Source organism: Tyto alba, unplaced genomic scaffold (assembly GCF_018691265.1).
Source record: "Tyto alba isolate M040663 unplaced genomic scaffold, T.alba_DEE_v4.0 Super-Scaffold_20000042, whole genome shotgun sequence".
Lineage (NCBI taxonomy): Eukaryota > Metazoa > Chordata > Aves > Strigiformes > Tytonidae > Tyto > Tyto alba.
The window spans coordinates 12093891-12118964 of record NW_024881293.1 but is presented as its reverse complement, the minus strand read 5'-3'; the positions used below and the strand labels follow the sequence as shown (position 1 = coordinate 12118964).

The 25074-nt window shown below is 38.2% G+C and overlaps 1 protein-coding gene across 2 annotated transcripts in view; it reads left to right on the top strand.

The window, feature by feature from the left end:
• Window positions 1-25074, top strand: part of MYO9B (myosin IXB) — a 44597-nt gene that overhangs the window by 16920 nt on the left and 2603 nt on the right. Inside the window, exons 3-38 of one of the 2 annotated variants that reach the window (XM_032994643.2) lie at window positions 1880-1974; window positions 3030-3092; window positions 3219-3318; window positions 3460-3560; window positions 3780-3909; window positions 4390-4479; window positions 4717-4833; window positions 5120-5254; window positions 7227-7348; window positions 7961-8102; window positions 8359-8554; window positions 9141-9216; window positions 10170-10172; window positions 10797-10907; window positions 12004-12043; window positions 12569-12691; window positions 13167-13247; window positions 13449-13559; window positions 14106-14228; window positions 14720-14869; window positions 14971-15137; window positions 15511-16461; window positions 17003-17069; window positions 17441-17568; window positions 18215-18372; window positions 18497-18687; window positions 19086-19184; window positions 19694-19870; window positions 20350-20391; window positions 20913-21024; window positions 21207-21277; window positions 21739-21931; window positions 22254-22382; window positions 23006-23111; window positions 23846-23977; window positions 24929-25052. In XM_032994643.2, coding sequence (XP_032850534.1) covers window positions 1880-1974; window positions 3030-3092; window positions 3219-3318; window positions 3460-3560; window positions 3780-3909; window positions 4390-4479; window positions 4717-4833; window positions 5120-5254; window positions 7227-7348; window positions 7961-8102; window positions 8359-8554; window positions 9141-9216; window positions 10170-10172; window positions 10797-10907; window positions 12004-12043; window positions 12569-12691; window positions 13167-13247; window positions 13449-13559; window positions 14106-14228; window positions 14720-14869; window positions 14971-15137; window positions 15511-16461; window positions 17003-17069; window positions 17441-17568; window positions 18215-18372; window positions 18497-18687; window positions 19086-19184; window positions 19694-19870; window positions 20350-20391; window positions 20913-21024; window positions 21207-21277; window positions 21739-21931; window positions 22254-22382; window positions 23006-23111; window positions 23846-23977; window positions 24929-25052 — 4956 coding nt within the window. The remainder of the gene's footprint in view (window positions 1-1879; window positions 1975-3029; window positions 3093-3218; window positions 3319-3459; window positions 3561-3779; window positions 3910-4389; window positions 4480-4716; window positions 4834-5119; window positions 5255-7226; window positions 7349-7960; window positions 8103-8358; window positions 8555-9140; window positions 9217-10169; window positions 10173-10796; window positions 10908-12003; window positions 12044-12568; window positions 12692-13166; window positions 13248-13448; window positions 13560-14105; window positions 14229-14719; window positions 14870-14970; window positions 15138-15510; window positions 16462-17002; window positions 17070-17440; window positions 17569-18214; window positions 18373-18496; window positions 18688-19085; window positions 19185-19693; window positions 19871-20349; window positions 20392-20912; window positions 21025-21206; window positions 21278-21738; window positions 21932-22253; window positions 22383-23005; window positions 23112-23845; window positions 23978-24928; window positions 25053-25074) is intronic. The other variant, XM_032994651.2, reaches the window with a different exon arrangement.

Below are 25074 nucleotides of genomic sequence, written 5' to 3'. Positions count from 1 at the left end.
GACTTCCACTTTTGATTTGGTGGTGTTTGGTATCTGTAAGGAGTTGACCTGGATTTTGTACATACAGTAATACGCCTGTGTATGCAATATGGTCTCCAAAAAAAAAAAATCTGGGTGATAACTTGTTGGATAGTAGCTAGAAAAAATATATCGATGACTCTGGTCAATGCTTGCTTTGAAAAATCTGAATGGGGATGCTGTTTGGATTACAACACATGTAGCATGGTCTGTAGAAAGTAGAAGGCTGAACTCAGCCTCAGTTATCGATAAGCATCACTAGACACAAATCCTCTCACCTCAGAAACCCACTGACCTTTCTGAAGTTACAGCAGAATCACCCTGTGGGTTTTCACCTTGCACATGAAGAGCTCCTTTAGCTTATTCCTTTAGGTCAGAAATAACAGTTTTCTGAAGAATTATGGACATTCTCCCAGTTTATAAGAAGTTTCTTGGATTCTCTGAATGCTGGGCAGCTTGTAGTAGAAATCTACTTGTAAGAGGGCTTTGAGAATATATTTTGGAAATAGCAACGATCCAGGCGTCACACTTTAGTGCAGCTGCAACCCTTAAGGTGGTTTAAAACAAAGAAAAAAAGAGAGAGAGAAGGGAAGAGTTTCAATATGCAGACAGTGTGATTGTCATGAAAAGAGTACTCCCCTAGGATTCACCGTTATTAGGCAATTTTATATTGTGTAGAGTATGCAGATGTCCATCATTCCCCGGATGTGTGTGTGGAGGAAGAGGGTGGCATTTTTGTGAAATCATCCCACGAATGTTCTATATTAGGGCAGGCGGATTTCCTAATGGGGGCCTTAATTGCTTGGAGCGTTAAGAGGAAATATCTGTGGCAGGAATTGTTGGTGACAGTCTATAACCAGCAGTGTGTTTTTCCAAACAATTGCATTTTACACAGGATCTCTTCCCTACATGCTGGATTGCCTCCTGCATGTTAGAAGGATGACAAGTTTCTCTTAACCTAAGAACACATAGTTAAGAAGAGTTGATAAAATTAAGGACATTCCCAATAACTAATTCTGCTGGATTTTTAGATGTAATAAGTTGTCTTTATAGTTCTTAAGTGTGGCTCATGCAGAGGATATTTTGTGTTATGTACTTACTAGCAACTATCAGAGGTTATCAGCTGTCAGAGGTTACCAACTGTCATGGTATAGGTAGAAGTATTAAAGATGCACGATTAGAATTTGTGCCAGGCCTGTTTTTTCGCCTTTCCTAACACCTCATAATGAAACTACATTTTTTGGTGTTGTGTGGCAGTTAGTTGGCCAGTAAGTATGACGTGGATCTGTAAACCAAAGTTTTTCTGCTTGTTTTTTGAATGCACAACTTTGAAAAATCATGGGCTAACTTTATAAATAAGATCTTAATGTTCTGTTCCCACTTAAAAAAAAAAAAAAAAAAAAAAAGTGTTTATTTTAAAATCTTTGAGTGGGAGCAATACGTCAGGGACTAAGACTTAGTTGGTGGCTTTTCTATGGGAAAGGAAATCTCATGGTAATTTGTGCTGTCATCTTTCTACTGAATAACCTAAGGTCATAATGGTTAGTGATGGAAGCTGATTTGCGCGCTCTAGCTGTGATTACCTTTCCTGTACTCTTAGAAATATCAAAATCTATTATTCCCCTCCTTCAGTCCCTCAAATATTACTGCATGGGGCAAATAATAAACGTATATAGATCTGTGAGGAACAGTGGAGGCTTCTTAAGCTGCCTTTTTGGTTTCTGTATGCTGCCATTTTCATAGTATTTCAAGTTTATACTGCAAGCTAGCAGGAGGCTGAACAATGAACAGAGGAGCTTGAAAAGCTATATGTTGGCATATTTTGTTTAGTTGCAAATTAACTCATTTTGCTTTATTACAGGCATTTGGAAATGCAAAAACTGCACATAACAATAACTCCAGTCGTTTTGGAAAGTTTATTCAAGTCAACTATTTAGAGAACGGTATTGTCCGAGGGTAAGTACAGTATGAAGTTCTCCTGGGGTTGATCTCTGTGCAGTTAGGAATTGGTGAAGACTCTGTATATAAAATGACGCCTTATCGAGGCTCTTTTCAAATAAGAATAGCTTGCTGCTGTGGAGTTTTCAAAACTCTTTAACTGAGCTTTGTGGAATAATCAGGTGATGCATAGTATTCTTACCTTGCTGTACAACCATACCGAGTTAAGAATTTGACTGCTGCTGAATCTTCACCTCCATGAAAGGTGAAGACTTTTTTCATAACAATTGTTGTCCTCTTCATTTTGCAATTAAAAACAAAAGATCTAAGTTCTTAAAAAGAGTTAGAAGTGAAATAGATTTGAGGAAGCCATTTTAAACAAACAAATTAAACACTACTTATAGAGATAAAGACTAGAGAAATAATTATTTTACTTGACTTAATTGAAATTGTGTGCTTCTATCTGAAGATCAAATATAGACTATTCTATACCTACATTTATTTTTTTAATATGATAGTCACAGCTGAGTCTTAGAATTCTATTTGTATTTCTCACCCTGTAGTAGATGTTATAATGTCATATTACTGTAGTCCCTCAATATTAATCAAAGATTATGCTTTGTTCCTCTTTATTAGTCATAAAAATCTAGCAAATTTGTTGGATTGAAAATCAGACGGTTACCCAGTATATTTTTGGGTCTTGTAGCCTCTGCATTCCTTGTCAGATAACTGTTAATCTCAGAATAGATAACATATTGTTAGCACTCTGCATGTCTTGTTTCTGCTTACAATTCCTCATCAGCACTTTTGTAGCTTCGTCTGCCTTCTTCCAGTTATGTCTACTAAAACCAAGCACTGAAGATAGGTGTTCCTTTGATATTTCGCTTTGTTCCAATTACAATATAATACATACTGAAATTTTTGTTTTAGATTTAAGGTAGTGACTAAGCTATTCTCTTGTATATTTTAGTGCAGATTTAATTATTTCAACTCTCTTGGCAGTTGCTGTCAGTTATTTTGTGAGGTCTTTTTCTTTTGCCCTCATGCTTTTTTAATTTTTTGTGGCTCTTCAGGGCTGTTGTTGAAAAATACCTGCTTGAAAAATCTCGTCTGGTTTCTCAAGAAAAAGATGAAAGGTAAGAGATTAATACAGGTTACTGACAGAATTATAATTAGTGCAAGAGTTTAGGAACATCTGAAGTATATAGAATAAAATAAAAATCATTATGTTTTCATGAAAGAGAAATTTTTTGACTTTGTAGGAACTACCATGTCTTTTATTATTTGCTACTTGGAGTCAATGAGGAAGAGCGTAAAGAATTTCACCTCAAGCAACCTGAAGATTATTTCTACCTCAATCAGGTAATGTGACAGGGATTTACCAATGCATTGGTAAGTGTTTGTCTGTTGTGTTAAAGATGAAAGAAAGCACAACAGATTATTCTTGTTTTCTTGTGATGTTTGGGATTCGTTCATTGCCTTTATTTATGGATCTCTTCACAGCATAACTTGAAAATTGAAGATGGGGAAGATCTCCGACATGACTTTGAAAGATTAAAACAAGCCATGGAGATGGTTGGCTTCCTTTCAGCAACAAAAAAACAGTAAGTGGAATCCTTTAAGCATTTGTTGCTGATAACTAGTTAATGTTCCTGAATTACAGTACACTGTATATGTGTTGGGATCCCATTTAGTCCAGTAGGAAGCAAGGAGAGCTGAGTATTTGAGGCCTTACAGATAATCTTGAAGTAGAATTATGTCTGCTAACTTGTTATAATGAACTCATAAGAAAAATTCTTATAAAATTCAATTTTCTTCTTTAGGATTTTCTCAATACTTTCAGCTATTCTTTATCTGGGCAACGTTACGTACAAGAAGAAAGCTACAGGTCGTGATGAAGGGTTGGAAGTGGGACCTCCTGAAGTGTTGGACATTCTTTCCCAGCTTTTGAAAGTAGAGTATTTCTCTTTAGCTCTGATGTTTGATACACCTTTTTGTCATGATCTACCTCAGCATTTTATCTTAATATATTGTTGCCCAGTTTGCTATATCTAGATCTGATTTATGGTACTTTGACAACATTTATTTTATAGCATGGAAAATGGATGAAATTGGTGAAATTATTGGGCTTAGTGATTTAATATAGCCTATAGCATGGAAATAGAATGTGTTTATTCACTGATCATATTCCTGAGCAGCAGTAAACATAATGGAGATGTGTTCTTCACCACTGTATGGAAACATCTGAATAAATCTAAGATGACAATAGTTTAAAGAAGTTGAAGAATTTGTAAAGCTATTGATGAATGCTACATGTAGCTGTTGTCAAAGAGCTTGGGCTTCTCTGAAGAAATTGTATGTCCACTGTTGCTATCAGATTATACTCATTGGGGAGTTTGAGGGTGACAGTAACTGTTGTTCTTTGTTTTGAAGGTTAAACGAGAAATTCTAGTAGAAGTGCTAACAAAAAGAAAAACTGTGACTGCTAATGATAAGCTTATTTTGCCATATAGTCTCAATGAGGTGAGTAAAAGAACACTAGTAGAATGATTTTAAATAACTGAAACTTACTTTTTTGGGTAAAAAATCTAATATGGTACACTTCCACACTTAGTGAGGGATATTTGGAAAGTTAGAAGTTAGCATTAAAGGACAATCTTGTTTTCATTTGTCTGTGCTAAGATTGTAACCTTTGAGTGACACTGGTCTGAAATATAAATGCTTTTTTTAACAAGGTTGTGAACATTGTTTTATCTGCAGGCAGTAACAGCACGTGATTCAATGGCAAAGTCCTTATACAGTGCTCTGTTTGATTGGATCGTTCTGCGAATTAATCATGCCCTCCTTAATAAGAAGGACATGGAGGAATCTGTTACAGTAAGTTTCTCACAAAAACAAGTCTTTATAGACAGTTATGTATTTAGAGCTAACAGACAACTCTCTAGCTGACATGTTCAGATATCTGGGCTAAATTGTGATTATTCTGAAGTCCATGGTAAATTTCTTGGTAATATTTAATCATCTCTGTTTTCACAATAGACATAACTGTTAAATATTCAAAATCTATTAACATACACTACAGTGCTTCTTGTAATGGTTAGCTGTTGTGGCTTCAGTCACTGTATGACAGGTTACTTAACTAGATTTTCACATCTTCTTTTAGTGTTTGTCCATTGGTGTACTTGATATTTTTGGATTTGAAGACTTTGAAACCAACAGTTTTGAACAGTTCTGTATAAATTATGCAAATGAGCAGCTGCAGTATTATTTCAATCAGCATATTTTCAAACTGGAACAGGTAAGAAATTAGAGTTGCTGAAATAAAAACTTCTTTTATCAAGTGCTCATATATTATGCAAATTTAACCACTATTCTGAAAACCCCCATGGCATAATTCTTGTGATTCCTTAAATATATTTCTAAAAGTCTTATTTTTTTAATTTATTGTTTTATTATTTCTTGTTATTTGAAGGTTGTAGCTTTGTATTTAGTGCTCTACATCTGCTAATGATAGTGGGATCTTTCTTCAAGGTCTAGCATTACATTTCTTGACTGCAAGAAACTGAGACGGCATTCAGGCAATCCCAGAGGAAAGTTAGATGAAACTGTGAACTTTGAGATTGAAAGTCTGTAGGTGAGGTGTTTGTTTCAGGGATGGTATTTTTGTTTTGTTTTGTTGTTTTTTGTTTTGTTTTTAATGGTAGGTGAGGAGGTGTTTGTTTCAGGTTTCTGTTTTGTTTTAATGGTTGAGAAACAGTTTCTCTTCTTTTTGTCAGTTTGTAAATATTTAGTAACTAGTCTTTGTTGCTTCTCCCACCTGACTGCATTTAGGGGATACAACTGTAGGTTGATATTGGCAGCAGTTCTGAAATCCTGGTAATGCTGGTGTATGTTGATTTACATGTTTGCAGATGGTATCATCATCTTACAGAGAGCTTAGAGTGCTGCAAGAGCAAACAGATCCTGTTTCTAGACTGAGGTTTTGGGGGGTTTTTTGTTCTAGACTGTTTTTTTTCTGGTTTGTGCTAAATTGTTGTTCTTGGGTCACACTGCTGAAAGAAAGAAGTCATTCTGTAGTATGTGGTATTTTGTCAGCAATATATGGATAGCTTTAAAGAAGCGTTTTAAAGAAAACTAGCAAACATGCAAACTTCATATCTAAACATAATGTTGAGGTCCTCATTTTGTAACTTATGACAGAAGTGGCTATGCAAGCTAACTAGAGTAAATAGTTACATTGTTTTCTTTTTTAATGCCATTTTTCCAAATAAGCTTAATCCTTGAATGACCCATTTCCTGTATCTCTTGCAGCAGGAAGGCCCTCAGGGGGATCTCTATATCTTTTTAAAGAAAGACGTTTTTGTCTATGGAAAATGGCATTTCAGTTCTGTAATGAGGCGTGCACACTGAGCAGTCTAGTGTTAGGCAGACTGAATTCTACCTACTTAAAAATAATCCATTTCTTATCATTATATAGAATAGTGAGAGGTGCTCTTTGTCTGTTAAACACAAAACTTAGTTAATTTTCTGTGTGATATCTTTTTATAACATTAGTACCTTATCATTATTTTTTCTTCTCTAGGCATTTACAGCATTAAGAAAAACTGGTATTTTGGTTCCATATCTTAACAGGAAGCTTGTCCTGTCAAGCATTTGATGCATTGTCATTTCAGCAGAAGAGCTTTGCATTCTCTTGTCTGAGAGCTCCAAATTTTCTGAACCTAAGTGATATACGTTGCTTCCTTAGGGAAGTTCTGGTGTTGATGTTGTATAGGGCTTAACTGCCTGTTTTGAAACTTCTGTTATTTGATCTGACAGTGCAGTTTGGAAATTCTGGAACTTGATGTTAAATATTTGTCATTTCTCATCATACAAGATCTATGGAAGAGAAAAATAGACTTAAATTCCTCCAATGTATGTCTACCTAGAGTTTTAATGTAATGATGTAGGTGTAATGTCGAACTCCAGGTTTGTAGACTGCTGGTTGCTGGGAAGGCACAGCAAAACATTCTTTTCACTGTTTTGGTTTTTAAATAGTTTTACCCCAAGCATCCGCTGTTGAGTAACTTGCATAGGTGGACCTTTGGTCTGACCCAATATGCCTGCTGTTCTCTTCTGATTTATAAATTTTTGTCATTTTTATTTCTGCTGCCTGAACTAACAAATTCAACTTGCCATAGCTGTTCAAGGATGTCTTTTAAGCACTTAGACCACAGGACATTAAAGGTCAGGGCACTGTACTGATGAGGGAATTTTCTTGAGCTACACAGGAGGAATATAAGAGTGAAGGGATCACTTGGCACAATATTGACTATACTGATAATGTGGCCTGCATTCACTTAATCAGCAAGAAGCCCACTGGCCTCTTCTATCTTCTGGATGAAGAAAGCAAGTAAGCAACAAACATCTTCTGAAAAAAAATGTGTGGCAGGGAGGAGGGAAGGACTGTGAAAGGGAACAGAAATACAGCAGCACTTTAAAAAGCAGAGGAATGTTGTGGGAAGCAAAGGGTCATCTTACAACTATGATCTACACTCTAGTTTGCTTCTGATGACTCCAATATGGTGGTGAGATAAATTGGTGCTAAAATGGAACTTTGGCTTAAACAAACTTAGAAACTTCAACTTTTGTGTTTTACCACAGAATTACAATTAAAGTAAAATGCATGTATATAAGTATTTGGAACATTAGGTAGCAAATGTGGTAAATAGTTAATGTGGTTCTAGCTACACTTGACTGGTGCGGTGGGAGGAAGCGTTGACGTACACTTGAAACCTTGGAATATTTTGCTATGTGTGGAGCTGTTTGGTTTTAGTCCACAAATTAAGCCCACCTCTAAGAATCAAATCGGGTGTGTAAGTCTCAATTAAAGTATAGAGATCTTGGACAATACAATACTTTACGCAAGGATCAATAGGTGTCCTTCACTCTGTCACTTAGTACCTCAATAAATGTACCTGTATTTGAAAAATAGCTGACCTCTTTTTTTGTTTTGTGTTCTTAGTTTTCCACATGCCACCAACCAGACTCTACTTGCAAAATTCAAACAACAGCATGAGGACAACAAGTTTTTTGTTGCAACCCCTGTGATGGAGCCTGCTTTTATTATTCGACACTTTGCCGGAAAGGTTAAATACCAGATAAAAGTAGGTGTTGGATCGGATGGCTGCAGAAAAAAATTCCTTGCCTTTCTGATAGTTTTTGTCAGGGTGTGGAAAACTTGCTGGGAGTGAGCTGGATCAGATGTGTCCTCAGATGCACTTATTTGGTGATGTAGACTGGAGGATAATGCTCACTGTAGTGAGAACTATGTAGAATAATGAATTACTCCGAATAGTGATTAATATCTTGGGTCAAAACAGCTTTCCTGAGAGCTTATGGTTCAATGTGCTTGTTTTGCAGGATTTCAGAGAGAAAAATATGGATTACATGAGGCCAGATATTGTTGCTTTACTGCGAAGCAGTGACAGTGCTTACGTTCGGGAGCTGATAGGAATGGACCCTGTAGCTGTGTTCCGCTGGGCAGTTCTGCGAGCAGCTATTCGAGCAATGGCTGTCTTGGCAGAAGCTGGGCGCCAGAGAGCTCAGAAGACTGCAGGTATGGTATGACAAAATGATCTGGAAACACTTTCACATACTGTACAAATGATTAGTACTTGCTGACAGAACTAGTTTATGGCAAAACCTTATCACCCAGATGCGATCTTGGTTTGCTACTAAGGACAGAACTGACTTGTGAAAATGGCTTAACATTCACGCACCAGAGAGATGGTCACTGCTTTATCTGAGGTCATTCAGACTTCCTCTTCCAGTAAGTGCACTGTTGCCAGCAGGTTGTGCCAAATTTGAAGTTCTATTTGTAAAAGTCGTGGAAGATGTTTCTAGTTCTAGTGTGCATGCTCGTCTTACCACTGCTTTTGATCTTCTCAGACTTCCCTGAACTTTCAAATGAGTTCAGGATTAAATACTAATTTGGAAAAGCCTTCCTGAGCAGCTGCAATTTACTTTCTAATAGTGGGGAGTTTGAGACTATTGGTGTCTAGCTTGATAGCTAAAGTACTAGACAAAACTTCCAGGCCCTTGGATAGATATTATTCTTGTTAAAGTTAATGGGGTTTGGTTTATTTTTGTCTGTTATGCTCATATCTTTGTCAAAATTCAACTTGTTGATTATTTCATAACAGGAGTGGTACGTCAAGGACCCAGAGTTCCCCTTGGAGAACTCCAGAGATCAAATACACCAGTAGAAAAAGTTTATCGGTGAGAAACACATACTTAACCCATATCAGGGAAAAGACCTGAGTTGCTGCGTTGTATTTTCATATATCAAATGTCAACTAGATCTTTCCACAAGGATAGCAAGTTTTATTTCTGTCTTGTTTTGTTTGGCCTTCTTAATACTATCAAAACAATACTATTGCTTATTTTATATAAGACCCAGTACTACCAAATGTTGGTGACATGGCCTTTGTTCCACTTACCACTGGGTTTTTGAGTTCTCTGTGCTTTATATATGTTGCTTTTAGCACTGTGTGTTACTCTGCAGCCAGTCTGTGTCACTGAAGGAATCGTAGGAGCACTCATGGTTTTTGCAGCCTTTTGACATGATTAGGAGGCAGGTCAAGCCCTGTAGAACTGCCTTCGCACATTACTCTGTATAGGCATGTTTGCCTTTCTATGGAGTATTTAGGTTTTATACATGTTCCTTTTGCAGCTGCTCAATGCTTGATTTCTCATTTGATTGTTCTGAGGATTTCGATATAAATGCTTTTGAAGACATCATTTCTTTTTATGAAAACAGGAAGTAAGTAGAAATAGGCCTGCACTTAAAAGCCAGGGAGGCACATTCCTGGACAGACTGACCTTCTGAGCATGCTCTTTGTAAAGGTGAAGCCATGAAGTACACATAAAATAGTGATTTCATGCTGCTTCATAATTGTTTTCCTGGACACATTCTGTCACTGGCAGCAAAGAACTAAAGATACAGTTTAGGTGAAAGGATTGGTCATAGCGTAAGGTATCTGTTTCCTTGTGATACCTTAAAACAAAATCTTGATATTCAGAAATGTTCAGAGGTACCAAGGGCAGCAAGCAACTGTCTGTAAGAACGTTGCTGCCTCAGTGAGCAGCTCAGAGTGGTGATAGCATCTAACACTCAGAAGTGATTCTTATGTGTCTGTTGTTTTTGGTTTGTGCCTCTCTGGAGAGTAAAGAAGGTAAGTTCTGTGTCAAGACACACCACTTCACAAGCATGGTGCATGCTTAACATAATGGAACTTGCCACAAATTAGGGACCATCCCAGGCTTACTTTGAAAAGCTAAATGTGTGAATAAGTTTGAAATGGAAATAAAAAACAAAATTTCATCCGAGTATTCCTGCAATAGCTATTTGACTGACTTTTTCTTACTAAGTCTGCTTAAGCAGCCTCATTTTAGTAGTTAAATCTATATATAAAAATATTTACTGCTTGATTATAAAGAAGCTTATATCTATCTGAAAAGGTTACTTAACAAAAAGGTTCTTGGCCCATTAAGTACATTTCGCTAAATTTCCCTCTGTTTTCTGAATTGGTGGTCCAAGAATTTACATTAAAAGGTAGAATTAGAAAGTAAGTTTAGTATGAGATGCTGATAATGAAATTTTAGGACACTGACAGAGTAGAAAGTGCTGACATGACATTAGAATCATCCATGCTTAGGAAAAAGTAGTCTGGGATTGACCTGCTGCTGTTTGGAGCACACTTGGTGATGGGATCTCTTGGGTTTTTAACTCCTTTTTTTCCTTTCTCATGGCTGTGTGTATTTGTTTGCCTTCTTTGTTTTGCTGTGAATCATTTTAGAGACATGCATGAACAAATCATCGCAAGTATAAAAGGACTTCCATGGCAGGGTGATGATCCCTGTAAGCTGCTTCGGTCACTCAGTCGACTTCAACACCGCTCCCACTTCATGTGAGTTCTGGTGCTCTAGGTATTGCTTTGAAAGTGCAACAGTAATCAAGCAGATATTCTAGTCCATAAAAAAATATACTCATCCCGAATTTGTCGTCTGCAAAAAAATAAATAAGACAATTAGGAATAAAATAATTTCTTCTAAAAAATATGAAGTCTATAGAGAATGCTTTGTTGCTTCATTGCACTAGCTGAAAGCTAAAGCTACTTTTCATGTAAACTTGCTTTAAAACCCAAGTATGTAATACAAGCTTGTTGTTGCAAAATGTTCGACGATGAAATCTCTCGCAAGTTAGAACTAATGGTTTCCTGAAATTCAGGATGCTAATGCTGTGTATGCTCCTGGGTTAAGACTCTTTAAATGTGCACACATACGTGTGTGTGTAAGAAAATTAATCCGTCATCTGTTGTATAATGAATAAATGTAAACTGTGGGGCATGGAGTTGGAACATGCCTTATCATGGAGTTAACATGCTTAGAATTAGGAGGATGCAAACTACAGCCTTGTTTCTGAGAGCTTCTGCTTCTAGCTCAGTGTCTGTGGATGAGAGCTATGCTGCCTGAGGTTTGTGTAGTGCCCCAGAAGGTTCTGGGGATGATCTCAGACGTATCAGAATTCCTAAGTGGAGTGCTGGGGTATGTGTTGTCCTTCTGTGAGCAGTTAAGTACTTTCACAGGAGTTTTGGTGCAAGCAGCAGTAGCTTCTCAGTCAAGTATGTTTATTTCCCAGTGCCTCAGTATTATGATTGAGAGTTCATTGACTGTACAGTTAGCTAAATAGAGTAACTTGCAGAAAAATTGCTGTGCAACAGTGCAAGTTTTAATAGCTTTAGCTTTAGAGAAAATGTTTCACTTTTGAAAGCTTTCGATACCTACAGATTTTTTAAAAAAGAAAAAAAATTCCTGTTGCGAAGCAGTTTGCATTTCTTGCATTGATCACTTGTAAGAGATGTGCATGAACGCACCCTGATGCTGTTGTGCTAATTCTCTTCTATCTTTCATCTTGCCTCATAAATTGCACCAACTTCTGGCTTGCTGAAATAAACAAAAGTCATGTGTATTTTTTTTCTTAAATGATTTTTAATATTTTAACAGGAAAAGTAGAGGTATCAGACAAAAGCAGATCATTCCCAAGGTAAAGTTATTCAGTAAATTTAGATTTATCTTGTTTTTTGCTTTTGTTTTTGTACTATGAACCTTCATTTTGATTGAAGAACTCACTTTAGAAAATGCTGTTTCATAGTGTAGGGAAGTTGTATCATTTATCCTCTAAAACTTCCTTTTTGACAATCTAAAGGATGGGTAAATGTTCATCTTTCTCAGAATTGCTGACCAGGAAAAAATTGTGAATTGGCATCTGTTTAATTAGACTAGAGATGCCATAAATATATAAAGCCATTTCTAATCAATTCATGAAGGCAAACACAGTGATTCTGTAATTCACCTTGTTCATTTTGCACTCTTGGAATGGGGCAATGGAAAAGTTTCAACTCTTAAGAAGATGCTTTAGTCCAAAATAAATACATCTGAAGTGTAACATGTCATTGAATGTGGAGCTCTAGCTAGTTGGCTTAATTCTTACTCATTTTGGTGTAGACAGAAGTATTTCCCCTTCAGTTGAGAGATTTGCACTTTGTTGATTATGAAAACTTTCTTCTAGAACTTGCTGGATTCCAAATCTCTGAAGCTCATAGTAAGCATGACTCTACATGATCGAACTACGAAATCCCTCTTGCACTTACACAAAAAGAAGAAACCCCCTAGCATAAGCGCGCAGTTCCAGGTAGGTGACTGATGTGGCGGTACACACCTCTGGGTGCACCCTGACTTCATGGGAACAGACCTTCCTGGGCTGATCTAGGCTGATCTTGCTTGAAAAACAAAGAGGATTTTATTCTTGGCATTTGTCTAAAGTAGGGTTTATTACTTGACTAAAGTCAGACTACATTTAGCGACTACCCTTATGCTATGAAATGTGTTAGTTCTCTGAACCAATCAGCTTCATACTTGTTTGCAGCTCTCGTGCTACTGTTACAGCATATGCAAACTCCACTTCTAATTATCTTGAGAAAAAGTAAAAGCAAATACAGGGATCTGTTGTACAGTGTGGGAGAACCTCCATATTGGATGAAATAGGATTTTGTATAGCCATCAGATCTGAAACATCATTATTTCTGAGGAAGAAGCTGTGCTGCTGTCATGCAACTCAAAATGTTGATATCTGAAAAATAAAAATGTTTCTGAATATTTCATTTCAGACTTCACTTAATAAGTTATTGGAGACACTGGGTAAAGCTGAGCCATTCTTCATCCGCTGCATCCGCTCCAATGCTGAGAAGGTGAGACTGCCTTAAGAACTGAGCTGACTGCTGAGGATCTAAGTCTTCTAGCCCTGTAGTATATTTCTTTCAACTTGTTCACTGTTGTTCTGTATGAAGGTGAAAGGTAGCTAGGGTGTGAAAACAAAATGTGCTCTCTCTATTGGACAGAAATAGGACTCTTCAGGCATTTACTAGCTGTTGACTGCTGGTCTTTTTCAGAAAGAGATGCTCTTTGATGAAGGCCTGGTGCTTCAACAGTTAAGATACACTGGCATGCTAGAAACTGTGCGAATCAGAAGATCTGGCTACAGTGCTAAATATACATTCCAGGTATGTGAGAAACTGGAAGTGGATTACTGATTTCAGAAGTATCTGCCCTTTTGGAAAAGCACACATTGCCTCAGAGTCTTTTGTGTCTCTCTTCACATGAAGCTCATGACTGTTTAGGATGGAGTGTAAAAATTCACTGTAGTTTTGACAGAGCCTGAATGGTAACAAGTTGCAGTCTAAACTATTGTATGAATCATCTACCAGTAAGTTGTTCTACTTGTTGCATGAAAGAAGGCATTCTGAGTGCTGTATTGCAAATATAATCAGTGCTGCACATTACCATCTCTGTATGTGAATTAGTTTCCTATAAAACACTCTGTGCGTGTAGCTTTATAAATCACATATATGTCATCTTTACAGTTAACTGGAGGCTAAAGGAAGCCTGCATTTTACAGAGTAGGAAGAAATAGCTCAATTTGGAGTGATAAATAAGTACTTTCAAACCTCTATAGCTTAAACTTAACTCAATTTCTAAAATGAAGCTAGAATTCTAAACTCGTGAATTGCCTTCTAACTTTGATCTCTTTCTGTCTCTGCTTTTCACAGGAATTCATAGACCAGTTTCAGGTGTTGCTGCCCAAAAATGCCAAAGCCTCTAAGGAAGACATTTGTGTTTATTTGAATAAACTAAAACTGGATGAAAACTACTATCAAATAGGGAAGACCAAGGTCTGTAGAACTTTCCATAAACCAATAAGAAATACTGATGTATACTGCAAAATTTAGTGCAATTCATTTACATGCATTTTGTATTTAAATTAGCTGTTTGAACTCTTGCAAATGTTGCCACTGATGCTAGTAGTTGCCAACTTGGCATCAAAAACAACCTGTCATCTCGCAGTACAGTACAGTTCTGTATTACATGGATACTGCTTTAGGGAGATTGTTGCTGTTGGTATTTGTCAAACTTGTCAGTGTTTTTAATTTAGAAGGGTTCTAAGATTTGAGGGCTGTAAGAAGAAGTTGTATGTTTTTAGAATCCAAACACTGAGTTTTCATAAAACAAAAGGACTTTTTACTTTTTGGGCATGCTGTCAGCTGGTAAGGTTTGGTTCAGTAATAAGCATTACCATCATCATTTTTTAGTTTGCGGAGATACCTCCAGTGGGGGCTGAAAGGCTATTAACTGTTTATTGATGAACTTTTCTTTAACTGAGCAGGTTTTTATGAAAGAGGCTGAACGGCAGATACTACAGGATACACTACACAAAGAAGTGATCAGGAAAATCATTCTCCTTCAGAGCTGGCTCAGGATGGTGTTAGAAAGGAGACGCTTTCTCAGAACACGGCAAGCAGCCATTGTTTTACAGGTATCTGAGAATTGCCCATCTTTTCCTAACAACCAACCCTCTCAAATAACACTCCCCACCTTCAAGTACCCCTCCCTTACTTTAGAAATCTCCCTCCTTAGGCTTGCTGGCGTTCCCGTTGTGTTAGGATGGCACTGCAGAGGAATAATGCTGCCATTTATATTCAGTCAGCGTGGCGAAGATACAGGGAGAGAAAATGCTACCTTCAGCAGAAGAGGAGAATTTGTCTCTTGCAAGCCATGGTCAGAGGGCATCTACAGCGTAAGAGGTAAAAGAAGAGGAGCAATATGATATGAAAACATGCATTTTAGCTACTTGGCTTCACCTGCTAAGCTCAGTTTTTGTGTGATATGTTGATGTAGTAAACAACTTAAAGATACTTATTACCATGTGATACTGTAGTCAGTGGCTTGTGGTATGTGGAAACTGGTTAAGCGCTTAGGACTTGAGCATTATTCAGCTGAGCTGCACTGATGCACACCAGTCCTAATAAGCAGACCTCCACGCAGTCATACTGGGACTGTAAGTGTATTTGTACTTTGTGTCTATATTGCTATTTAGGCTGCATTTAAACAGTTGGGTACTTTTCTTGACCATTGGGCATTAAATATTTGTCTATCCATCTTACAAATTATTAACAGATTTCAGGAAATGGCTATGGAAAAGCAGAAAGCTGAAGAAAAGCAGAAAGAACTGCAGGAAGATCAAGACGGAGAGAATGATAGGAACAAGGATGAGCACGATGAAGCAGCAGCAGATCAGTTGCCTGTGAACCACGAATCAGAGCTGGATCAAGCTGTTGACAACGGAGGTCAAACTCCAAATGAGCAAGCTGAAAACCTGAACTCATCTGAAAAAGCCACATTACCCCAGAAGAACGTGATAGAGGGCTCTGAGAAAGTAACAAACAGCCGGGAGAAACGTGAATCTCGCCGGCAGAGGGGGCTGGAACATAATGAGTTACAGAATAAACATGTCCTGTTTTCCTTCGAAGGACCATCTTTAGTGGGCCCTGAGGAACAAACCTCTTCAGAAGAGGCCCTGGAAACTGTTCCAGTGCCAAAGAAATCCACAGCACAAGATACTGTCCTTCAAGGAAACACTGAGGGAGAGAAAAGTCCAAGTGAAAAAAAAGCTGTTTCAGACATTCCACTGTCAAGCAAGATAAAAGAAAGTAGTTCTATTCCTGAGCAGCCACCTGTATTAAAAATAGATGATAAGGCAGCTGATAGAATGAAAACACAAGGGAATCAAAATAACCAGATCAAAGGCAGCCAAAGCTTTAACTTCCCTGAAAGGCCAACAAATCTCGCACTGAATCTTCACAATACGCTATCTGCTGCTGGGAGTTTTCAAACTACAGCTGAATGCTGGGCAGATAAAAACAAACGTCTTGTTCAGAAAGCAACCAAAGATCTGGATAGTCCCACTTCTTCTCCAATCCAGAGATACGTGGATGATCCAGGGAAGCTGAAGTACAAGAGAGAGAAGTGGAAAGGCAAGAGACAGTCTGATGCTGGTCAGAATGACATGCTGAGCCAGTCTTTGGATGAAAGAACACGTGTGGATAAGTCTCCTCAGGATCAGCTAGAGTAAGGGCAGCTTCCTAATCATTTTGACTTTTTCAGAAAACTAATATCTCTAATATTTAAAAATAGATGGAGAGCTCCTGAGAGCCTTTACATCTGGGCATGTTATGGGAGAAAATAGAGCTATGAACAACTACTACTTTTTCTTAGCTCCCAGTCCTACAGTTAAATCTGTATGGGTAGAATGTTTTCAGAAGCTAGCAAAAGATACAAAGCCTGCCTTGCTGAATTAAAAAGGAGAGTCGGGGCTTTAGTTAAATTAGCATATGGAGTTTATTTTCATGTGTCTTCTGTCCATTGAAAACAAGGTTTTAGTGACTTGCAGTTTACAAGCTTCGTACCTCTGATATGGCAGGAAATCTGACGTACCCATTTTTATAACTTCTCCAGTACATTTGGCATTTAAAAGTGAGTTGCAAGAGTTGATGAGGATTCTCTCTCAAATGTGACATTGATATGTGGGTTATTTAAAAGGCGGTAAATATTAAGGGGAGACAGACTTCTAGAAAACACATATTCTGCAACTAATCTTGTAACATTGCAGAAAGAAGGGGAATTCGTCTTCATTAAGTGATCTGTCAGCACTGGCCCAGTCTGTTGCCATTAATCAGGTATTGATACTATTGTTCATATTTATGCTTAATTATCCTTGTTTATAAATATTAAAGATTTGTGAATAATTGGCTATAGAGTGTTCTGTATGCCTATGTTCCTTTCGGGTTGTTTTTTTGGCTTGATATCTGTGTAAAAAGAAATGTGATTAGAATACACTACAACAGTTGAAAAACTTAATTTCTAACAAATAGACCTTTAACCAAAGCATTAGATATACTTTGATCTTATATTAGTACGCTCATATCTGTTGGGTAAAGTGTTTTGTCTTGATGAAGCAAACTTTTTTTCACCATTCTAGTTTTTAAAACCATTTGAAGAATCTATTTCACTCAATATGTAGTTTTTTGACTCATTTTCTCTACTGTAGCAATCACCAGATACGATAGAAGAAAAAGGCAACAAGAAATATCCTGTGCAAAAGAAGCCCAGTGACCTCTTACCTACCTTGGATGCAGTTGTTTCCATGCAGCCGGCAAGTCAGCAAATAGATGCCAAGTATGTATTCTGTGTGTGACTGACCTACCTTTAAGAAAACAAAAAAAGGAGATTTTTCCCCTGGTACTTGAATTGGGCATTTTGAGACTGTGATTGTGGAGAGAGATGTGTTGACATCAGCTACATGAGTGGCTGTGTTACTGCTTCATGTTGATGTGAGCATAATATCTGACCCTGTTGAGGAACAGATTCTCTGCTTCTTGTATCACACCTGTCTTTGAACTGGTTATTTTTAACTTAAGAAGCACCATACAGGCTCAGATCAAAGATTTGTCCAGACTGAGAAATAAAACATCAAGAGAAAAGCTTAAGAACTTCCTGTCCTGCTCCTCCAGCTTCTGGTGATCTGCAGCTCGGGGACTTCCTGAGCCAGAAATGGTGTCTTGGATATGCAACATGTTGTCTCTGTATATGTTAAAGGTAGTGCTCTAATCTAGTAAATAGCAGAATGTCCAGACGTGCTTTCAGGCTGTCTTTCCTTTTTTCTGCTGCTCAGTTGTTCTGCAGGTTGGACCTTAGAAGAAATAAGCACAATACAGTTTAATCCTATTGTGGGTGTTAGCTGTACTGTTTAAGTAGCCTTTTCTTGTAGTAGAGCCAGATTCCATTAGTAATGTGACAAACTTGTGTCTCCTTTTATGTTCAGGTCTGCCTTTAAAAGTCCTTTGCGTAGGCTTTTGGGGAAGAAGCCAGACAAGAAAATTTCAAAGGAGAGTCCTGATATGATTGAGGAAGGAGATGGCCTCTCCCTTGTATCTTGTGTCCTTTTTGCAGAAACAGGAGGACCCCAGAAAGTTTCAGAAGGTGAGTTTCTGTGACTTAATCCCCAGCTTGCTAGAATCCATCTTTTCTGTAATGTTTTGCATGGAAACAAATACTGCAGAATTCAGTCATCTTGCTTTAAAATACCAATTAATTTATTTCCCAGCTTCTTCTGGACAGCCAAGTCGTCTGCAGGCAGGGGAGCGCCATGTGAAAGAGAGCAGTAAAACAAAGAAGAACCGTACGATAAAGATCAGCAAGATCTCAAGTGTGTCTCAGAATTGGCGAGCTTCCATGGTCCGTGAGATTGCAAATGCCAATGAACTGAAACACCTTGATGAGTTCCTCCTAAACAAGGTAAAAGGCACTCAGCTGTCATAAAATTCAGGTCTATGTTTGCTGTTTGTGTGGAATTTCAAAGACTACTTTTCTAGGTTCGAGTTTCTATTATGATTTAAAGCAAAGAGGAATTGATTTGATAGCTTGACTGAATTAGGTCTGCATTAAGGCGCTTCCTATTGCTTCCTTTAAGTCTATGAATACATTATATTACGTTCAATGAATTGTAAGGAAATAGAGTTCTCTAGATCCTACATCTGTGACTCTCTTATTTTCTGTCATCGTCACAGTGCATTAAGAATGTTGTTTTAAATAACTGGAATGGTCATAGATGACTAAGCCCAGCAACTGAAGCTTAGCACTGATTGAATGTTCTTATTTTAATGAAATTTGATGCAGTTGTATTTGCCTTCTAGATCAATGATTTACGCTCCCAGAAGTCTGGTGTTGAATGTTTGTTTTTTGAAGCCACAGAGAAGTTTAGAGGAAACATCAAGACCATGTACTCTGCTCCTGTAAGTAGTAAGTCTCAATAACGTTAAAAGTTGTTAGGAAATAAATGAATTGAGTGTGCAGTTTAAATGTTTGACCTACAGTTCTTTGAATTCTATGCTAAGAATTGCTTTGTTAAAGCTGAATATTAGACTTGAAAAAGAACATTTTACAGGTCTTCTGTAATCTTAAGCAGACTGTTTTGTTTCCCTTTTCCCATTCACTCAGCCTTAGCTTATTTTTAGAAATTGATGGATTTTGCTGTCTTCAGCCTCTTAATGTTGCTGTGTTTAAACACCAAAGAGAGGTGCCAACAGGTTTTCCAATGTTCTTCCAACACTGCCTTGTCTCAGCCAAGTGCCCTTCTCCAGTGTAGCAGAGAAATGTGCTAACTTGGTTCTGTCATGGGCGGTTATCTTTTACTTTAATCATGAGCGTGCTTTCTCACCTTTGAACTTAAACACATAAAAATAAGCCGCTGTCTCATCAGTATCCAAAAAGACTGTCTTCTGAGTATTTTTTCCTTCTCTAGAATGGGCAAATCCATGTTGGCTACAAAGATCTGGTGGAAAATTACCAGCTTCTAGTTACGAATCTGGCCAAAAAAAGGGAAGAGAAAGAAGTCAAGCTGGTTTTAAATCTCTTCCAATCCCTTCTGGATGAATTCATCAGAGGATATACAAAAAAAGAGGAATCTGAGCAGCCCAAGGTATAAAACTTGCTCTGTTACTGGCTTATGGGATGATTAAATGATGTTACTGTACCAGGATAAGGAACCTGTGTTACCTCAGAAACCTTCTCTGTAACATTCTTAATGATTTGGGAAACCCCTTCCATATATGAATTGTGTATAACAAGCTCTGAATGCTGATACACCTTTTTGGAATTGTTCACTATTTCACTTACTCTTAATATTTTCAGAACCTTAAAGTGTTCACACATTTTCTTTGGTAAAAACTTAGTTCTCTGAAGGTTTTAGAGATGGAATTACTTTGTCATCAGGCAGTGAGCTCAGTTGATTTTTAGGAAGTTGACAGCATGAGCTCAGACAGCTCATACCAAGCTGAAGCTGCAGAATAGTGTCTCAAACGTCTGGAGGTGAAGTAGTCTGGGAAACTGAATAGGAAAAAAAAGGGAATGGAATGTCTGAATTTCAAAGGCTAATGCCAGTTTTGTACTCCACTGCAGCAAACCAAAGCCCAGAAGAAGAAACGAAAACAAGATCGTGCAGTAAGTACTTCTCGTTTTGCAATAATCTAAGTCTTCAGCTGCACTCACAAACACAGAAAAATATTCTTGAAAGAGCTTGATTTTGTACTGAGGTTCTGTTTTGTTTTGCGTGCTAAATCACCTCTTCCATGAAGATGTGACACAATATAAAACTGTTTTCCATAAATCAAACATCTTGCTTATGCAGTGATAGGTGGTACTCTAGCATATCCTTGCTTGTCCATAGCTGCTTCTAGAACCTAATGACTTTTTCAATGATGGGACTGTTGAAAGGAGAACAACTATTAATAACAAACCGTAGCTAATGTATTGCACTGATGAACTTTAACCAAGGCAACAAGACAATTATGAAATGATCCATCAAACCCAACTGCCTTAAGATAGGGTGAAATTTGGTTTCAAGATCAAAGCCATCAGCTGTAATTGTAAAATAAAAGTGGAAAAACTAAGATAGTTTTATTGAAAAATAATAATAAAAAGAGGCAAAAAAAGTCCATTGGTTTCTTCCTCTCTCCCACCAGATTGAAGAACACAATGGCCACGTATTCACAAACTACCAAGTGAGCATACGGCAGTCGTGTGAACACTGCTCGTCCTACATCTGGCCCATGGAAAAGGCCTGTCTCTGCAGTGGTAAGTGAAAACGTTTCATTCTTGCCACTTAGTTTACAATATATGCAGATTGCTTGTAACTTTGGCTGGTACAAATGGGACTTAGTTAACAGTACACACGGGCTTATAGTAAGTGAATAAGACAAGATGCTTGGCATTTGCATGTGATTTGGCATGTTTGTAACAATTGCTTCTCTCTCTAGTTTGCAAGTTGACTTGTCACAAGAAATGCATGTCGAAAATCCAGAGCAGCTGTACATCCTGTGGAAAAAAGGTAAGAACTGTAGATCTGGGATGTGGTACTGTGATACCATCAGTGCTGCGTGCAAAATGTTGCCTTTTTTTCTCAGCAAATGAACAGGGCATATTCAGGAATTGAATAAAAATTGCTTGAACAGTTCGCTTCTCTGTCTGCACATAGCTAGAGACAGACCCTGCAGCTGCAGAAACAGAACATTCTTCTAAAAAGTGATACTTGAACTAATTTGGAGACTCTTCATTTAGAGTATGTGTGCTGTGTTGAATAAACTGTTAAAGAAATCCTTCAGTGTGTACCATAAAGTTTCTTTATTGCTGCAGCTTGGGAAATCTGCCTTATGATCAAAGGCTCGTAGCAAGCTAGAATAAAACACTCTGCTTTTGTTTCTGGAAGCATAAGCTAATTGTAGCATGAAACAATGGAATTTTCTAGCTTAGGAACAGGTATTCACAGTGCTTGACCTGTATCAATTCCAGAATGAACAGGATGCAGAACCACGTCATTTTGGAGTGTGTGTGAGTTCCCTAACCAGTGAGAGAAATTCAGTCCCCATTGTCATGGAGAAGTTGCTAGAGTATGTGGAGATGCACGGCCTCTACACAGAAGGCATTTACAGGAAATCAGGATCAGCAAATCGTATGAAGGAGCTGAAACAGTTGCTGCAAGCAGGTCAGGCAATCTTGACCCTTTTGACTTCTTCACGTATCAATTTTCCTTACAATTCTCTTCTATCTGAAAGTATCTGCCACTTTTTAGTGTTTTAAAAACAGCTTATTGGTGGTCGTGCAGGCTGCATTGTTTTTGTTGTCTGGAAAAAGCTGCTCAGTATATGTAAGTGACTATCGGCAGACTTTCCCCCCCCCCCCCCCCATCTGAATTGCCAGTTTGATTCTGTGAACAGAAGATTCGAGTGTTTCTAATCTTACCTCTTTGGGATTCTATTGTGTACATCAAAGGAATGAACTGCTCAAAATCAAACATTTCTTTGCAGATCCAAACTCAGTGAAACTGGAGAATTACCCTATTCACACTATTACGGGGATCCTTAAGCAATGGCTACGGGAATTACCAGATCCACTAATGACATCTGCGCAGTACAATGATTTTCTCCGAGCTGTAGGTAGGTTGTAGAAATGTCTGAAGCAGAGGTTTTTCTTTAACTTACAATGTCATTTGGAAAAGAACCTGTAAGATGCTCATGTTGCCTAAGCAGCTTCCTTCCAGTACACTTACAGCAATGATTTTAGACATTTTACATAAAACACTTTTCAGGGAATTTCTCCTCTAGGTTAATTGACCTTGCTTTAGGATTCCTTTTTTTGTAGCATAATGTCACTATACAACTGCCCTTTCTAAAAATGGCAAGCACATTAAATAGGTTTCTCTTTGTACAGTTTTTTCTTCCTCTTGATGTTCTGGACCAGACCTAGCTAGCCAGATACCTCAAATCTTCTAGATTCATTTAACTTCAGTGGGAGTAAGGCACCCTGTTGTTGCAGTTCTTGATGTGTCACTTGATGATTGCTAACAGCAGCATCGTCTGAAAAAGCAGGAAAATTGCAGTGCCCCAAGGTGTGCTTTAACATCCAGTTATAACGATCGGTAAATGAAATGACAGTGTGACTTCTAAGAATTTAATCTCTATCTGTTGCAGATAGTTTGAGATAATATCAGTAGGTGCTTGGTGGCTTTCTACTAGCATTGCACAGCAATTATGATCTTGCGCTTTTTCCCCTTGTGCAGAACTACCAGAAAAACAGGAGCAACTCTGTGCCATTTACAGTGTCCTTGAACAGCTTCCACAAGCAAATCATAATACCTTGGAGCGACTCATCTTCCATCTTGTCAAGTAATGAGTTTAATTACTTCATTTGGAGAGAAACTCCATGTGACTTCTTGAGTCCGTCTTGGAAGCTTTCTGAAATCTTAAACCCTTTGAGTGTTAGTGTAGGGGTTGTGCTGCTGGTTCAGAAATTAAAGAATTGAAGTTGATAGTTACGCTTAAAAAAAAAGATGCACGCTTACTTCTACCATCTGGTGTATTTGTATCAAATCAAGTAAGAACAGCTTTGAAAACAAGGTAGATGTGAAAGATTTGGTGAGTCATCTGAACCCCAGGATTTATACAGATGGGTATATGGTGAACTGCCGATGTTAGCATACTTGGTAGGGACTGCATGAGGATTACAAATGCTTGCACATATGCTAGTCTTGGGAGCGGAGATAAATGGTGCTGGTAGAAGGGCTGTTTTTATCCAAGAAACTTGAGAATTTTCCAAGTGGCCCCCTGAACATAGGGAAAAGGGATTCTTAAAGAGGAGGCACTGAATCACCAGACATACTTTGAGAGGCTACTAAACTAGCTTAGCTTGGGTGGCTTCCTGTTCCTTTTTCTGATGCCTGAAGCTTTGTCTACTTAGTAGGTGTGAAATAATTTTAAAATTTTTTTGAACTACTGTATGTACTTAGTACCCTAGAGGCCTCCTTGCAAACTCTTGCAAAGTTTGATCAGATGGCTTATATTCTAGAAAGGTTTGCTTAAAAAAAAAAAAATTTTTTTTTGTTCTGAACATTGAATTTCAGAGTGGCTTTAATAGAAGATGTCAACCGTATGTCACCCAATGCCTTGGCCATTGTTTTTGCTCCATGCCTGTTGCGTTGCCCTGATACCTCCGACCCTTTAACCAGCATGAAGGATGTTTCAAAAACAACCATGTAAGTTTTAGTAGTCTGCTGCAAAGTAGTACTTTGAAATGTGATGGAAGGCCAGTACTGCTACCTGCATTTGTTACAACCTTATTCATATCAAGCTGAGAAACTGAGGGTTGAGTTGCTCGATTCTAGCTCTGCTAGTGCAGCCAGTTTACATGCCCTTCTCTGAGTCCTTCCACCTGTCTCAAGTTTATGAAGCATGAAGTAGGATGACTTTTAAATCTTAAATACCTGGTTTGTATTTTACATGAAGATAGTATTTTGAGGGGATTGTACACTAATCATACATATTTTGCTGAGGTACAGGCCACAATAAACAGTAGAATATAGAATGAAACTGTCTCCTGCATACTTGGAAACCCCTGATAATTTCTTCTACATTGTTCCTTGAATTAAAGAGGGATCTGTCCTTGATCCTCTTTTTTCTCCTCGCCCTCCAGCAGCTCTGGCTCTCTGAATGTCCCTTGCCATCCTCCCTGCATGGCTGGCCTCACATCTTCTGCCAATGAAAACAGAATTTGAAAAATGACAGCTTTTTGTAACTCCTTACTGACCCCTGGGGCCATAGGGGTGGAAAAGGGCAGTTGCAGGCTCATTCTGTATCTGCCAGTCTGTGCCAGCACAGGTAGAAGCAGCAGTTAGCAGCCATGGTAATGTCTGTTTGCTTACTACTGTTGTGTACAGTCAGCGTGAGAGGCACTGGTTACCCCAGGAAGAACATGGACCATTACCTTGAACAGTCTGTCCTGTTTGGCTTGCTGTGTTGGACTGTTCACACCCTTACCGTGAAGTGCTAACACATGTAAGGCATATGTCGGAACACTGATTGCATGCCAGCCGTGTGTGTGTGTGGCAAACATCCCCAAGCCAGGAGAGGCATCTCATCCCACTGTGGTTGTCCCCAGAGCTCTTATAGTATGAGGCTGCTCAATAAACTCTTCCCCTTTTGTGCAGGTGTGTAGAAATGCTCATAAAGGAACAGATAAGGAAGTACAAGATAAAAATGGATGAAATAAATCAGCTGGAAGCAGCTGAGAGCATTGCTTTTCGACGACTCTCATTGCTTCGGCAGAATACGGTAAGTGTTGAGATAAACCACA